Source organism: Lissotriton helveticus, chromosome 5_1 (assembly GCF_964261635.1).
Source record: "Lissotriton helveticus chromosome 5_1, aLisHel1.1, whole genome shotgun sequence".
In the NCBI taxonomy this organism is placed as follows: Eukaryota; Metazoa; Chordata; class Amphibia; order Caudata; family Salamandridae; genus Lissotriton; species Lissotriton helveticus.
The window spans coordinates 235,644,596-235,661,562 of NC_136065.1; the positions used below are offsets into that span (position 1 = coordinate 235,644,596).

General features: G+C 45.5%; 1 protein-coding gene across 2 annotated transcripts in view; it reads right to left on the bottom strand.

Moving 5' to 3' along the window:
• Positions 1-16,967, bottom strand: part of EXD3 (exonuclease 3'-5' domain containing 3) — a 2,383,304-nt gene that overhangs the window by 1,362,889 nt on the left and 1,003,448 nt on the right. For both annotated transcript variants that reach the window (XM_078642091.1, XM_078642090.1), the window contains exon 10: positions 9,876-9,949. In XM_078642091.1, the coding sequence (XP_078498217.1) occupies positions 9,876-9,949 (74 nt within the window). The remainder of the gene's footprint in view (positions 1-9,875; positions 9,950-16,967) is intronic.

The window sequence follows — 16,967 nt, forward strand, 5'->3', positions numbered from 1 at the left end:
TCGACAGGCGAGACCTAAAAATGGTTATGATTTCTATGCCTATATAAGGATATGGTGATTTATACCTATATATGGGCATGAATCCGGAAAATTACACTAGGTTCCTAAATTCATATACAACAAGGTGATGGAAGTCTGGAGGATGGTGGTGAGTTCTTTGCTGATGGAGTTGTTCCCTACGATGAACATATGGTGGGGGCAGGGATCTCTGGGTGCTTCCAAGTGGACGGTGTTCGTGATGGTGGCAGTAGTCTGTGTGGAGCGAGGGTCTCACGCAGTGATTGTGTCTAGGTCGATGATGGTGGGGAGACGGTCGATGTCAGCCAAGGGTAGTTCAGGATCGCAATGTTCATAGATGGCAGGGATTCTACTGTAGAAGAATTCTGCGAGAGAGTTGCAGAGGTCCTGGGAGAGGGTGATGTAATGCTTGGTGGCTGTGGGGTTGGAGTAGTCTTCAATGATGCGGAAGAGTTCTTTGCTGTGGTTGGCGCTGGCTTTGAGGTGGGTGGTAAGGGCATTCTTCTTGGGGTTTTCAGTTGTTTGTGACAATTGTTGAGAACTAGTTTGACTTTTTCTCTGTTGGAGAGTTCTCTGTTGGTGCGGCAGATCGTTTCCAGCAGTTTGCAGATGTGTTTTTTTAGATTTGAGTTTGGGGTGAGCCAGCTGGTGTGATTGGAGGGTGTGTCCAGTTTGGGGAGCTTGAGTGGTGCGACTTTGTCAGCGCATTTGGTCATCGGGGTGTTGAAGTTTTTGATCGCTTCCTTGAGATTGGAGGAGGTGTCTGGCAGAGAGGTGTTGATGGTATGTGTCCAGAAGTCATCTGTTACCTTGCTCCAGCTGGGGTTGTCAGTGGTGTTGGCGGTGTTCAAGATGTAGAAATGGATGATCAAGTGAAGTTACCAGGTGATTTCGGTGTTGTGGCTGTATTTGATTCTGTCGCTGGATGAGAATATGGGGTTCAGAGGTGCCCGGTGATGTGAGTGGGGTCGGTAATCAGTTGTGAGAGGCCGAGGATGTCCAAGCTCTCTGGAAGGTTGGATGAGTTGGTGTCAGTAGGGTCATCCAGGTGGCAGTTTAAGTTCCCTAGGAAGAAGAAATCTTTTGAGTTCATGGCCAGCAAGGTGATGGATTCGCACCTCGCAGAACACGAGCGGTGTCCTTGGGTTCTGTAGGCGAGAATGCCTTTGATTGTGGTTTGGCTGTTGGTGTTGATTTGGAAGTTTAAGCGCTCCATGATGGGGATGGTACTGTCTGCGGTGGCTGTCCAGTTGAGGGATTCTTTGTGAATGATGACTATTCCAACTCCTTGTTTGTTGGTGCGGTCTTGGTGGATTATCTTGTATCTTTCTGATACGGCGTGGTGATGTTGTGTGGCGATGCTGGGTTAAGCCAGGTGTCTGTGAGTCAGACGATTTCTGGAGTGAGGGAGGATTTGCGTCCCAGATCTCAATTGCGTGCTTGCGGAATGATCAGTAGTTGATCAGCAGGCAGTGAAGCTGTCTTGTCAGGGAGGGGTTGGGAGAGTGTGGGTGTGCAGGGGATTTGATGGAGCAGTGGGAGGGGCACTAGCGGCAAGAGAAGGGTCCTGCTGTGGATCGTGACAAGGAGCAGCAGTAGTTGTGGTTGTGAGGTCCTGTGTTGAGGTTTTGTAGTTCGGCTCAGGAGTAGCTGTAAGTGTAGGCGGGCCAGGGGTCCTGGCACTGGCCCTTTTCCAGGTGCAGATGGGCTTGCCTTTGGTGTGCCATCGGTGCACCTGTGGTGCAGACGCACTGTGACCTCCATTAAGTAGGTTACCAGGTAGTGGGAGGGGCGCTGGGCGGGGTCAGAAGGTGGTAGGAAACGGAAGACAGTGGACACGAGGGAGGAGGAGGACCTTTGCCTGAGAGTAGGAACAATCAAAAAAATTTAAGAATTAAGAGCCTGAAAACAGAATAGGTTAAGTGGGAGAAAGGAGGAGGCGAGAAATATTATTGGAAGAAAGAAAGAGGAGGTTCAGCAAGGAGAAAAGGACACATTATAGAAAAAAGGGTTGACGGAAGAGCCTTTTAGGTGGAGAAAAAAGGGATTAACAAAGCAGTTTTGGGATAAAGAAGGCAATTAAGAGGAGAAAAGAGGACTAAAACAGCAGTTTTTGAAAACAGAAAGCAGTTAAGAGGAGAAAAAAGGATCAACACAAGGGGGTTTTGGGAAAAAGAGGCAGTTAAGAGCAGAAAAGAGGATTAACACAAAGCGATTTTGGGGGAAAAAAGCAGTTAAGAGGAAAATAATGGAGTAACAAAGCGGTTTAGGAAAAAGAAGGCAGCTAAGAGGAGAAAAGAGGATTAACAAAAAGCAGTTTTGGCAAAAAGAAGGCAGGTAAGAGGAGAAAATAAATTAACTTAAGGTGGTTTTGGGGAAAAGAGGAAGTTAAGAGGAGAAAAGAGGAAAAAGAAGACAGTTAAGAGGAGGAAAAAAAAGGATTTACACAAAGCGGTTAACCCATTCCCCTTATGAATATGGACTGGAATGTGGCCCAATCGATTACCAGTGGTTCAGATTAAAATCAAGCATTCCGTCAATCACTGTGTTGTTGAAGTCTATGCCTTAAGTACGACAAGTAAACCCTGACATGGGTCCTGTGCTTACCGTGCCATAGGACTCAAGCTATACCTCACTGATGAGTTTTAAGCAGGTCGAAACTGGTTGGGGGTTGCTCGTGGTCACATCTGGAGGGCGCCTTGCCTGAAAAGTATGGGACAGACTGTTTGATTGAGTAGCAGAAGGTGGCCTTTTGTCTAGAGTGGCATGGTGGGCGAAAAATGGACTGGAGTGCAGACCTGAGCGATTGTCGGTAGCTGAGATTAATTCAAGCATTTCATCCATCACCTTTTTGTTGCTGCAAATATAATATAGGGCATTCATTTTAATTTAAGGTTGTGGGAAAGAACAGTGCAAATGCAAGTGTTTGTAAAATAAAAGGCTCATTAAAGACAAGACTATGTAAGGGGGAGGCTTCATACAGTTTACTTCAAATTCTGAAATGCTTTCTCTTGCTCTGAATTCCCTCGAAGGTGATTGGTTAATTAATTTTTAACAAATTTGTCAACATCCTAAATAAGAGCTCCATTCTTTTTTAGGGCTCGGCCTACGTCACCACGAAGTGGGGCGGAGCTCCGAGCTCCTATTGTGAAAGAAGAAAAAAAAGTTTCTTTAGGGCTCGGGAAAGACACATTCCTTAGTGCGCGAGTTTTTTTTTATTATCTGAATGGTGATTGGTCCTCGCGGTGATGTATTTTTAGTAGTCTTGATGCGATTGGGTAGATGTAATTGTCGGGCGCCATTTTGGGCATTTTCTGTGCGGTTACGTGCTCAGCAGTCCATTAATTTTAATTAGGAGCTGTCAGGGTGGCCGTGTAATGCATTCCAGATGGTGTGCGCGCGTTCACCATAGAGCAGTGCGTTTGTCGGGCGCGCGTCCCCCTCACGTGCACACAGGCATAGCGAATCAGTGGCATTTCAAATGGAATTTTGTTTTCCCGCTGGGTAATGTGGCATTGAATGCCTTTGAAGTTATGGCCGTCGGCCAACATCCCCCGCCGGCTTCTTTATCCCTCTCCAAAGCCACATTGCAATCCCTGGTCATCGCTTTCTAGGATCTCAGATTGCGACTATCTAGGACACAACAACGTACTCGTCCCTTAGTTACCAAAATTACAACACGTTATGTCTAAGTTACCGGCTCTTACAGCCAATCAGGTGAACGAACATATGATCTATTTATGGTGAGTAAAGGCGTAGTGTTTGGGCCAGGCTTGTACGATTATACGCGATTGGTTAATTAACTGGAGGGCGGCGGAGTTTGAATCACGACCTGTGATTGGCTATAAGGTCTCCTACCAGTTTACTATTGGTCGTGGAAGTTCCCGAGAGTGCGCTGTGGCCTAGAATTGGCTAGATATCAGATTTTCCTTTGTTGACAGGTTGTGGGCCGCTGGAAACTGCGTCGTGTTTCGGGAGTGGATAAGACTCTTCTCATTGTCAGTCAGTTTTCATTGGCTGTGGCGTTATGTGGCTAGACAGGCTTTATGCCTAGCGCTTAGCTGCTGCACGCCCCGCCTCCGCAGGGTGGGCAGCCTCCTGCTCCGGATTGCAGAGATACCGACTCTGAACTGAGTGACGGGTTGTCTGGGGGGAACCAGTGGCCCGTGGCCCTGCGAGTCTGTCCGCCCGAACGAGTGAGCGCTCAGGCCAGAGGCCTGCCCCACGACACACCGGTGAGTAGACTCTCTCAGCTGCTTATGTGACGCGATCGTCCTGTTTTGGAGAACGAACCCTCAAATGCCTGGTCTCTCTAGGCGCTATATAACTAGAGGCAGGGAGCAGGTCAAAAAGTAAAGGACCCCCGAGGCAAGGTTGGAGCAGAGCAGCGCATAGAAAGGCTCTGCAGTCTTTACAAGTGTATTATTGTTGCATGGGCGGACTCCACACCTTGCAGACTTTATTATCCAGCTCTCAAAAAGTACATAAAACTCTAATAAACTCAAATTAATATCCGCCTTCTCACGGGACCCATTGGTGTTATAATTCTGGAAAAGAAAAATATTATTAAGATGTTCAATTGGTTCCTTGTCTGAATTGGCACAGATGAGTTGAAAAACGACGTACTGGAATGCGGCCCAGTAAACAGCAGCTGAGAGTCGTTCGGGCATTCTTCCCATAGCTTTATTGTACTTTACATGGTGTCGTTTTAGACCTTCCTTATGATAATAGTATAATGTTAGTTACATAAACATTCAGTGGTTCAGAGCCACCTAACCCGCTTTACTAAACAAATGTCTGTAATCCTGAACGAATGGTGTTAGTCAACGAGAAGTCTTATCAGCCTGCCATACCTTTTAAATCCTCTTCATTGCATAAACAGTGCAGGTCTTTTCAGTTCCGTGTCCTGATGGTGGGTTGCTCATGCACAATAACTCCATCTATTTAGCTCACTTGGTATAGTTTATACGTCTCATTACATCTGTTTATCTGTTTGCCTACGCGCGGATTGTTATGTTGAGTTTTCTTCAACGTGTTGCAGTAAATAAACATACCACGGAGCCCTGTTTTCTGTCAAGGGAGTCCCACTGAACTGTAAAACCCCAGAGTGTGCGTTTCTGAAGCACGCCTGCTATGTTTCCAGGGAAAGGCAGGCTTTTATCATCTCTGACTGGCTCTCGCTGACATTCTGGTACCTGCAGTGAGTGCAGAGTGAGTGCAGGTGCACAGTGAGTGAGTGAAAAGTGAGAGCAGGTGCAGAGTACAGAGTGAGTGCAGAGTACAGAGTGAGTGCAGAGTGAGTGCAGGTGCAGAGTGAGTGCACAGTGAGTGGAGGGGCAAAGTGAATGCAGATGCAGAGTGAGTGCAGGTGCACAGTGAGTGAGTACAAAGTGAGAGCAGGTGCAGAGTGCAGAGAGGGTGAGTGCAGAAAGAGTGAGTGCAGAGTACAGAATGAGTGCAGGTGCAGAGTGAGTGCACAGTGAGTGGAGGGGCAAAGTGAATGCAGATGCAGAGTGAGTGCAGAGTGAGTGCAGGTGCACAGTGAGTGAGTGCAAAGTGAGAGCAGGTGCAGAGAGAGTGAGTGCAGAGAGAGTGAGTGCAGAGAGAGTGAGTGCAGAGAGAGTGAGTGCAGAGAGAGTGAGTGCAGAGAGTGAGTGCAGAGAGAGTGAGTGCAGAGTGAGTGAGTGCAGAGTGAGTGTGAGTGCAGAGTGAGTGTGAGTGCAGAAAGAGTGAGTGCAGAGTGAGTGCAGATGCAGAGTGAATGCAGAGTGAGGGCAGATGCAGAGTGAATGCAGAGTGAGTGCAGATGCAGAGTGAATGCAGAGTGAGTGCAGATGCAGAGTGAATGCAGAGTGAGTGCAGATGCAGAGTGAGTGCAGGTGCAGAGTGAGTGCAGACTGAATGTGAGTGCAGAGTGAGTGCAGGTGCAGAGTGCAGACTGAATGTGAGTGCAGAGTGAGTGCAGGTGCAGAGTGAGTGCAGACTGAATGTGAGTGCAGAGTGGGTGCAGAGTGAGTGCAGAATAAGTGTGAGGGAAGAGTGCATGCAGATGCAGAGTGAGTGTAGAATAAGTGTGAGGGCAGAGTGCGTGTAGAGTGAGTGCAGAATAAGTGTGAGGGCAGAGAGAGTGTAGGGACACTGTGTGAGTGTGCAGAAGACAAACACTAAAACTAAGTTCACCACACACATACATAGGACTACACACATAAAACCACACACCACACACACATACACCACACACACATGCCACACTCATACACACTACACACACACCAGCCTCTCACCACCAGCCTCTCACCACCACACACTCCCCACCACACACTCCCCACCACACACTCCCCACCACACACTCCCCACCACACACTCCCCACCACACACTCCCCACCACACACTCCCCACCACACACTCCCCACCACACACTCCCCACCACACACTCCCCCCACACACTCCCCCCACACACTCACCCCACACACTCACCCCACACACTCACCCCCACACACTCACCCCCACACACTCACCCCCACAGACTCCCCAATACACACACAACCACACACAAAACCACACACCACCAGCCGTCAGTGCACACTTTCACCAAGTACAAACACCACCAGCCATCAATGTACGCTTTCAGCAAGCACAAACTACACTATGCGTCAGTGCAGACTTCCACCACGCACACAACACTAAATCCATTGATGATTTAAAAAAAAAAAAAAAATCACGAGCAATGCCAATAGCTCTACCTTTAATGATGCCGAGACCATTGCATTGTAAATGCTTGTTTCTTTTTGAGTCTATTTTTAGGTCTCGCCTAGCAAAAGCAGACCATGCGCTGCTCTCGCTATTGCGAGAACCTTTTGGAATAAATTCTACTGAGGGCTTTTATGCACGCGCCTGCATGGACAAACATGTCTGCTCTTGCCATTTGTCCATAGCAGACAGCATGTGCGTGTCCGTAGTGACTGTGGACAGTCCCACGCCATTTTGTTGCTTCGCTCATAGCTCCGAACCAGCGCGCACCCAGCAGTTCCCCCGGGGCATAAGCAGGCATCCACTTCTGTCTTTTTGCTGACCTGCAGTTCCCCTGGGGCACACGCAGGCATCCACTTCTGGCTTTTTGCTGCGATCAGCTTGTTTTTTAACCAGGAACAAGTGCCAAGCACTCCTTGCCCACGGCAGAGTATCGTTTTCTGGGCTTGTCACTTCTGTTATAAATTTCGTGCCCATGACAAGCATCGGGGACATATGAGCACGACAAATCTCTCCCCTCACCCCTACCTGTTGAAGGAAGCACGGGGCGCTTCTAGCACAGACGGCTCAAGCAACCCTTCTCCCCCCGCCCAAACTAGAACAGATGTAAATGCCCATAAACAATAGGATTAAGGTCCGGCACATGGTGAGACACCAACTCCCAAAGAAAATGAGGATTTCACGTCGGCCAGGTACCGCTCGGCTGACGAGTCCTCGGAGGTCTTGTCTCTTTTGACACCACCCTCTTTCTCTCTCCCAACTTATCTTTTGATTTCTTAATGCTTTGAAACATTCACTGTTGTTTCTTCCATAACCTTTGCTAAGGTCATCAGAATAAAAGCTGTCAGGGCTGCATACACCAGCCCCTCCAAGCGTGCAAAGCGCTCATTGAAGACAGGACGATGGCACTTAATGGGTTAAAACAATATGATCGTGAAGAAATCTCGTGTTTCTGGTCATGTTTCTTGCTTCTCACGCAATGTACACTTGGAAAAACACAAGCAGCAGTCCATCGTTTTTTGCTCACCATGCCAACTCGGACATGAACGAGTCATATGCAAATCAGCCTTGGCTCCTTTCCAAAGGGAAGAGTCCAACCCAAACTGCGAGGCCAGATCCTTTCTCAACTGGGTTACAAGTAATCCCAGACTGGTTTCAGTGTCAGGAACAAAACAGCACACAAACAAACTATGTGTCCAACCCAGATGAGTTGATGCAAGTGCAATCTGGTCTTTAATGCCAAATATGATTTTGATTTTACAGCTATTATGCTGCAACCACCTACGATTCTTCCACCTCTCAAGTCCTTCCGGGACAATAAATCTATGGCTTGATTAAGTGAACCATTGTAGTTTTATCTAGAATACATTAAAACATGGTAACATTGGCTTCTCTCAAATTGTGATTTGTCCAAGCGCCCCCCCCCCCCTCAAAGAGACTTGTGGTTGTCTGCGACTATGACTTGGTGGAATTTGTTAGGGTGGACCTCTCAGTAGTCAGTCTGGCTCCTATGACCCTCAGAGCCTCCACATGTTGAACATTGATGGTGACTCACTGCAATTACTTAGAAGTATTTAAAGGCATATGAGCTTTTGGCACCATCTCCTTATCCCCCCCAAGGACACTAGGGTAATCTCGGTCTGTTCCAAAAAGCTAACTGGGACCAGGTGCAAAAACTCACCAACTCAGGTGTCTGCCTCCTGGTGGGGGGCTGTGTCCTCTTAGACTCCCTTGGAGTGCCCATATTTGTAGCTATCCGCACACTGGGGGACAACCCTCCCTGTCTGTTTATCAAATAACCCTTACTTCTTTGGCTAAGATTGGGATGGGTTACTGATGTTTACTTGGGAATTATTTTCAGGGCCTTTTGAAAACTTTTGAAAACTTCTTATTTTTAATACCTCCCCACCCCCTTAAGTCCTCCACTCTCTTTCGTCTGGTGGGAGCTCTGACCACCCTTTTGGAAATCCCACCCCTAGATGCCTTTTTGGACAATCGAGTTCTTGCCAAGATGTCCACCTCTTAAGCAAGCTTCCTGTCCACTAAGTACTGCCCCAGCTCTGTAAAACAAGTATTGACCAGGTGCTCCCAGAGACCCAAGTTGTACAGCCAATTCTTATCATTATCTTTGCTGCCCATCACTCAGCCTTTCTTTTTCTTGTGGAGTAGTCCAAGAAATCCACTCAGGACTGATTTGGGAGTTAGTGGCTGTCTCTGAACCTCTGACTTCTCAGGGGTCACCCCAAATTTAGTGATAAGTATGGCTTTCATCGGGTGTACCTGGTTTGGTTCTCTACTTCTAGTATAAGAAGTGTATCCCTCCCCACACAAGGCATACGTTTCGATAAGCGATCCCCCCAGTGCTCCTCTGGGATCATGTGTATCCTCTGGGTCACCTCATAAGCAGAAAACAACTTATCTACGTCATCTCCCACCCAACTCAGGAGATGAGTAATCCCCCTCAGCTGAGGGCTGTATTTCAAGGTTGATATCCAAGGCCTGATCCTGTTCACCAAGATCATCCTGCTCCTCTGCTGCTTTTATTGACTGGTGAACCTCCCACCAGGTCCTCCGTGCTTTCTGCCGCTCCAACCTCTTTACGAAAATCTATGTCAAGGCCAATATATTATGTTTTAGAAAGATTTATACTACTTCATAAAGAAGTTTTATACATTACAAACATTACTTATTTAGAGGGCTAGACTATGGGGTGGGAGGGAGGGAAGATCACTTGAAATGTATTACTTCAGAAGTTATCTTGCACAATGTGCAACTAGTGATGCCAAGACTCAGGCGCTCAATGTTCCCCTCAGTGACTGTATCATCCTTATAGGTCCCTTAGTATATTTAGTAAATCCATCATTTATTCACAAGACAAACATATCTTAGATGATAAATATACAGTAAAAGACGATGGAAGTGCCCCATGTTGAAAACAGCTTGTTTAGAGCCAGCATATTGGCCCAGCTGTAGACCAGTGACATATCTGGAGTTTTTCTCAAGATTAAAGACATCTGCAGTAAGCTTTTAGAACATAATCGCAAACAACCACAATAAACTTTGCAAATCAGCCTACAAAACATTCTGAAGTAAAAAATGGTCCATACCTCAACAAACCTCTTGAAGAATAAGTATTTTAGGGTTCCAATATGACGCAGGTTTACCACATTTGGACAGAGGGCTGAAAAAAATGTATAGAAAGAGGTTAGCCTGATCTACATAGAAGAAAGTGCAAAATATGTAGAAAGCCTCTTTGATAAACTGCAATTATTGCTAACCACCAACCCAAGCCATGCAGAATGAGCTTAGCTGAGTGACCACCCATCATCAACCAAGGGGAAGACACAATATGTATTGGCTTCTGTAAACTTGTTTTTTAGTACAGAAATATACTGGAGTTCACAATACCTGGATACATTGACAAGATCAGCAGGTCTATCCTTCAACTTAAAAAACAATGAACAATCTAAATATTTTGCTACCAGCTAGAAGAAAAGCAATACAAAGGGTAGAATATGTTGGACTGCATTGATATTCTATGCCCACCTAGCGGAAAACAAACTGGGATGTAATTGAACATTGAAGAAAGGTAGTCATGAAGATTGATGGTAGATTTCTTGGCACTCTCAGCACTAAAACCTCAAAGGGTACAGCACTTTACTGTGCGAGTCTCAAATACGAAAACTATATTTTTGGAAATATTTCAGAAAAAGATAGTTACCTCAGCACAATGGAATTCATTCAAATTACATGGGCAAAAGTTGAAGTTTAAGCTTGCCTGGAACATTATTATATTGACTTACTAAAATGTTCATCGCCTGCTAAAGGTTTTAAATTGAAATTTTTTATCAATATCTTTATGATTAACTATACTAATCCCACACCTTATAGAGATGTATCACAAGTCGCTATCAGTAGGCCGGCTCCCCACAACCCTTCGAGAAGTAATTATTATAACCATACTCAAACCAGATAAGGCCCCTGAACTCTGACTCATTTCGCCCTCTTTCACTAATCAATATAGATAACAAAATATACGCAAAGTTACTGGCGAATCGCCTACTGCCCCTTATCCCTTTAATTGCGCGACCTGATCAATCTGGATTTATACCGGGGAGGGCTACATCGCATAATCTCCATACAATATTCTCCGTCATCCATCACATCCATTACTCCTTACCTGCGATAGCAGCACTTTTAGACGCAACAAAAGCATTCAATTTGCTCAAACGGTCCTTCCTCTTCCCCCTGCTCGGACGCTTGGGATTTAGCTCAAGCTTTATTAAAAATATCAGTTTATTATACACCCATCCCTTGGCGTGCATTAAAATAAACGACAAAATCTCAGAACCTATTGCAATCACACGGGGCACTAGACAGGGCTCCCCCCTCTCCCGCTCATATTTGCTGTGGCAATGGAGCCGCTAGGCTGCGCCAACAGCATGCAAAAAGGGACACTGGTTTCACTGCTCAGGGACTAGTGGGGTCTAAGTACACCGATGACATTACCCTATAAAATCGTGAACCTTACAAGAACCTAGGACAAGGGAAGTGCTCTGCTTTGGAGGCCTTGGGGCACAGTCAATTGGAGCAAGTCTATACTCTTTGCACTTACAGACGCCACGCATCCATACCAAACGGAATACCCACTAAAATTGGAACCCGAGCAGACTAAATATTTGGGCATATGGCTATGCAGGAACCCAGAACAACTATGGAGAGCGAATTATGGATGTGCAGTTAACTGGCTTGAGACTCGTATCCAGCTATAGAACAAACTGCCCTGGCTGGGCGCATAGCGATTGCTAAAATGGTGGTCCTTCCAAAATTTTTATGCCTCTTCGTAAATATCCTGCTTCTCCTAACAGCACAGTTCTTTAAAAGACTGTGCTCCACCATTATCACACTAACGTGGGCAGGCCGACAGCCAAGAGTAGCCCATGAAATCCTAATGCTACCCCAGGCGCACGGAGAACTGGGTTCCCTGGATCTAAAACTCTATACCCTCTGTGCCCAAGTAAGTTTCCTACAGTTCTGGCTGCATCCTACAGTGTTTCAACCCCACCTGGCAGTAGAGAGCGACAGAACATCCTCATGAGCACTAAACATGGCACTATGTCAACCGTACAAAGCATGTCTGTTGGTCGAACAGGAAAAGAAGGGTTCAACTGTGATAACCTGAGTGTAGCCTAACCAAAAGCAAGTGACTAAGCAAAAAGTGCAAAGAGTGTAACCATAAACACACAATTCCTAAGTTTGGAAAAGGTGCCCATCAGTTCCCACACGGTACCGCCCTATTCATCATTTGGGCTCTCCTTTATCCAGGAGAAAGTGTAGTCTATCACTAGTTGTTTATGTGACAGACAGTTAACCCAATGTGAGTAATAGAGTATGTGAAGGGTAGGACCGAAAATGTTAAATATATCGGGGTAACTGAATTGCAGTGCAAAAAAGTATATGGTGAAAAACAAAATATATAAAATTGGATAGAGAATGAGTAGAAAGATACAATTTTAATAAATCCTCTCAACTCTCCCAACATTAAAACCAAAGGAATGAACTAGCAGATTTAACAAAATATCTGCAAGCTAGTAGGGTCAACATGTTTCAGCATAAGTGGCTATGGGTACGCCACTGCTTTCCTTCAGGACCTAGATATAAATAGCTACTGCAAAAAATTGAAATAATATCACCTGTTTATTTCCAGGTTGTGCTCAGTCTCCTCCAAAATGCTAATTGATAGGAGGGAATAGCATCACCCCACCTGGCTCCAGCTCAGGTGTGTGGAGCACCGCTCTCTCCGTCTGTACACCGGGCGTCCCTCTGAGCAATCTGGGGGGATGATGGACGGAGCGTTTGAGCAAATCAAACACTCACCCCCAGTCAACTGATCTGGGTTTAATCCATCACCATTCTTTAGCTCACTCAGCAACCCCAGTTCAGACATGGCCATATGCAAATCAGTCTGACCCTGTGCCTCATGGGTACAGTCCAGCCCAAACTGCCAAGCCAGGTCTTCCCTGGACCGGAAACAAGCATCCTGGGACCGGTTTCGGATTCATAATCCTCATCAGCCAGGCTATCTTGAATCCAGTGGCCAAGTGAGCAAGGGACTCACGTCTGAGCATACCCTGCCACACTTAGGGCGAACAAAGCGATACAAAAGGGAATGATGGACAGAGCGTTTGAGCAAATCAAACACTCACCCCCAGTCAACTGATCTGGACTGAGGACTGAGGCACAGGGTCAGACTGATTTGCATATGGCCATGTCTGAACTGGGGTGGCTGAGTGAGCGAAAGAATGGTGATGGATTAATCCCAGATCAGTTGACTGGGGGTGAGTGTTTGATTTGCTCAAACGCTCCGTCCATCATCCCCTTTTGTATCGCTTCGTGATTGACAAAGCACAGGGTGATGATACACAGTTCGCTACCTATTGGGATCTTATGCCACCAGTAACCCGACCCCGCACAATCTGGGACCCATTTACAACATATCTTCGCCAGTGCGATGGCACAGAGCTGAACCTGCCGAATCCCACACAGTACCCATCACACAACTAAACATATTGACCCGTCAATAATACATTCTACTCAAACTTAACTATGTTGTGTGTGATGCAGTACGCTATCACGATTGTTGTATGTGACAAAGCTGGTGTCGATAATATGATGTCTGCAATATTTGAAATTGAAATGCTCCCTGTCAATGTATGCCTTTTATAAACTGCAAATCAAGTTTAATAACGTTTAAAAAAAATCTTTATGATTGATATTTGACTTGACCACACGCCGCCAAGGTAAGCATTGATGTCTGTGTTTATGTGGACCTTCGGTCTATTGGTTTGCCCGCGAGCCAGACGCGGGATAGTCATGTCTCTTATTAACTTCTCTAAACCCCTTCAAAGATCGCTCGCCGGAAATACCTGAGCCTGGTCATATTCACCGGTTCAGCGGAGAGACAGTCATATGTGGTTGCTTTGTATGGGCGGTCCAGAGGCGCGGCATAGGAATACAGCCTTCGCCCATAACCACGCAACCCTATTGGTGTTCTGCAGAGTGGGGGGCGACTTGGTCTTCTGCAATAACGCTGCTTGTGACAGTTTCATCCGGGCCATTTCACTGTATTTTACGCTGCTCTAAATGAATCTGGACACATGGTTCAGCCACTTTTCCCTGGCAACATCCTCTATGGGTTGGGACATTGATTTTTGACTCTGACCACCCGGCCTGTCTTGACTCAAACGCAATACCTCTTTAGCGCTTTACACCCTCATGCACATGGTACCTTCTATATCTTACTCCTCTCTCTAGGTACCTAACCAGACCGTGCAGGTCCCACAGGAACAGTCTGCGGGGCCCGATAGGGTTTCCCTAGGGTAAGAGCACATTCATTGTATTTACTTTGGCTATGTCTTCGTTATTTTAATTGGGTTGCCCCCCCTCTCTTCCGTACTGGTGCAACATTGTATTGTAATCAGTTTTGGGCTACTATTAGGGTCTAACACTTTGGGGTGTAACCATTGTTGACCGCTTCCACTATCCTTGTGGCGGCTTTGATCAATTGTAATTATGTAATTATATGTGTGTGTTTTTCTGTGGGGTCTGTTGACCCTGGCCATCTGTAAACATTACCCTGAACATGTTTTACTTTCATCCCTCTAGGGTCACCACACCAGAGTAGGACCTTAAGCCTACCAATTACCGATCTAGTGAGGTTGTAATTTTTCTTTTCCTTTCTCACAATTGTTCACTGTGTAGTACTGTCACTATAGGTCCTGAAGAATTGCCCGATAGGCAAGAAACATGTCGACCTGACTTTAAGGTCGAAATAGCTAGTCATTATCCTCCCTGTCTCTCCATCTCCCCTTCCACCTTTTTAACTAAGGGAACCAGCCACATCAATAAAGGTCATTGTGGACTGTTTCACCTTGTTTTAAATTCACCACTCCCGCACGACTACACGAATTTTGAACCTCTCACACGCACTCACCAACTGGCTGGAACAGAAGAACCCCGACAAAGAGCACCTATAAGGTGCCCGTCAGACATTGCAGCGCCAGTCTGACGAGAGGCAGAAGGCCAGTGATGAAGCATCACATCTAGCTTGCTGGGTGTGTGAGGCTTTCTAGTTCCAATAAGGGAACCCCCCAGTTCCCTGCGCAAACACCTTCCACTCCTTAACACACACTTCGTTACTCTTTCGTTTCCCTTGGGGAACTTTGTACCCTGTGTTGCTATCAGATTGTTGGACTAGTACACTGGACCCCACTAAATATTGTCCACTGAAGGTTCCCCCTTTTGTTGCATTATTGATGTTTAGCTTTCCCAGCAGGTAGTGAGATCCAATAATGTTAAGTTGTTCTTCCCTAGAAGTCAACAATGAAGGAGGACATGCACATAAGACAGCCATGTTGAATACATTACATGGGTATCTGCTCCCAAGAACTTGATCATAGATTCTAATAGTGTGCAGGTCAACTTTCCAAGGATGAAACTGAAGTGCGGGTAATGCAGTGATTCCCAAACAGGAAATACAATGATATAGGGGATCCCTAAGCAAAGAAAGTACACTGAACTTAGATACTTATCAAAGAATAGATACTCTGACAGATGCAGAACTAAACAATGATATATTCAGGAGAACACCACAGAGGTCAAAGAAAAAGCACTCCTATTTAGGACTGCTAAATATGCAGTGATATTTCAGCTTTTCTACAATGTATATGTTTCTGCACTCTTTTCACAAAACTAAAGAAATTAGAACTCTGCAGAGTTTGGTTAAACGTTTTAGCATTTAGAACCAGAATAACACAGACTACTATCCCCAACTCTCTTCAGTCTCTATATAGAGCTCCTGATCTTGCTCCCTGAACACTTCAACCTTGCATACCACCTTTATGCTGACGACACTCCACTTTATGAATAAAAACATCCTCTCTCAATGACACCCTTCATCTAAATCAAACACTAAAAAGGTTCAACATTGTCGCTCTGTTTCAACTACTTATAGCTCAACATACAGAAGACAGAATTCCTACTTATCTCCACACATGGCAGTCCCTGACCTATCCAAGACTGGGTCACTCATCTAGATGCGCTCAAATACACCTCGAAAACCATCAATTGCTCTAAATCACTGAGAATAGAGCTGGACAAGACATTGGGAATAGCAAGGGACAAGAATTCAATATGAGAGCCCACATCAACACCACAGTCAAAACAGCTATGCACAGCCTAAGACTCCTCAAAAATGTCAAACTGGTCATTGTTAAAAGTGACCTCAAACTTGCAGTCCAGGCACTTGTCATAGCTAAACTTGACAATGGAAATAAAACTATCAATGCACACCAAAAACCCACCTGGATCCCATGAAGGCCATGATCCATGCAGCAGCCAGACTTGTCTATGGAGCCCAATGTTTCCATCAAATTTCTCCCATACTCACAATGCTCGAGGGGCATCCTATCGAAGTGCAATGTGTCTTTAAGTTTGTTTGCATTACGAGCAAAGTGTGTCACTATGGAACTCCAAAATACCTAGTTCAGAAATTGGCAAGATCAAAAGGACAGCACATATCAGATTCACTACAACTGGAGGCGCCCAGATTCAAGAAGGAAAGATCACTCACTATCCTTCACAAGAAGTGCCCCCAGAATATGGATAGTCCTCCGCCAGAGAAACACAAAAACATTTCACGGCTCCCTTTGCAAGAAAAGTAAAATCACTTGCTTGAAAAGCATTTGTGACCCCAATCTTTGCAAAGCCCATCCTGAAAATGAATCCTCGTCTAATCCATCATTGGCAAAAATTAATACAACCATTTGTACTGGTGCAATCTGTACGTAAGGTAAGTGGTATGCAACTTGATGTAAACATCTATGTACTGTAATAACTAGGCACCTTTAGAAATATCATAGACATGTTTATTTAGCTAGTTAGATGTATTTGAGGCGTAGTTTGCATTAAAAAAATAAAAAAGTCAACAAATCGCCTGAAACTAACACATGATAATCTAGTAACTCAAACTGTGCAGATGGGGACAAATAGGTAACTATTAGCAATAATCAAGACCTGACTCACTTGAAGGGTGAAGGAAACAAAGGGAATACATATGCACATTGTAGGAGAGTAGGATCTGCTTCTTATAGTTACCCCCACTTTTTGCTGATGTTTCACTGTTTTCCGACTTTAGTCTG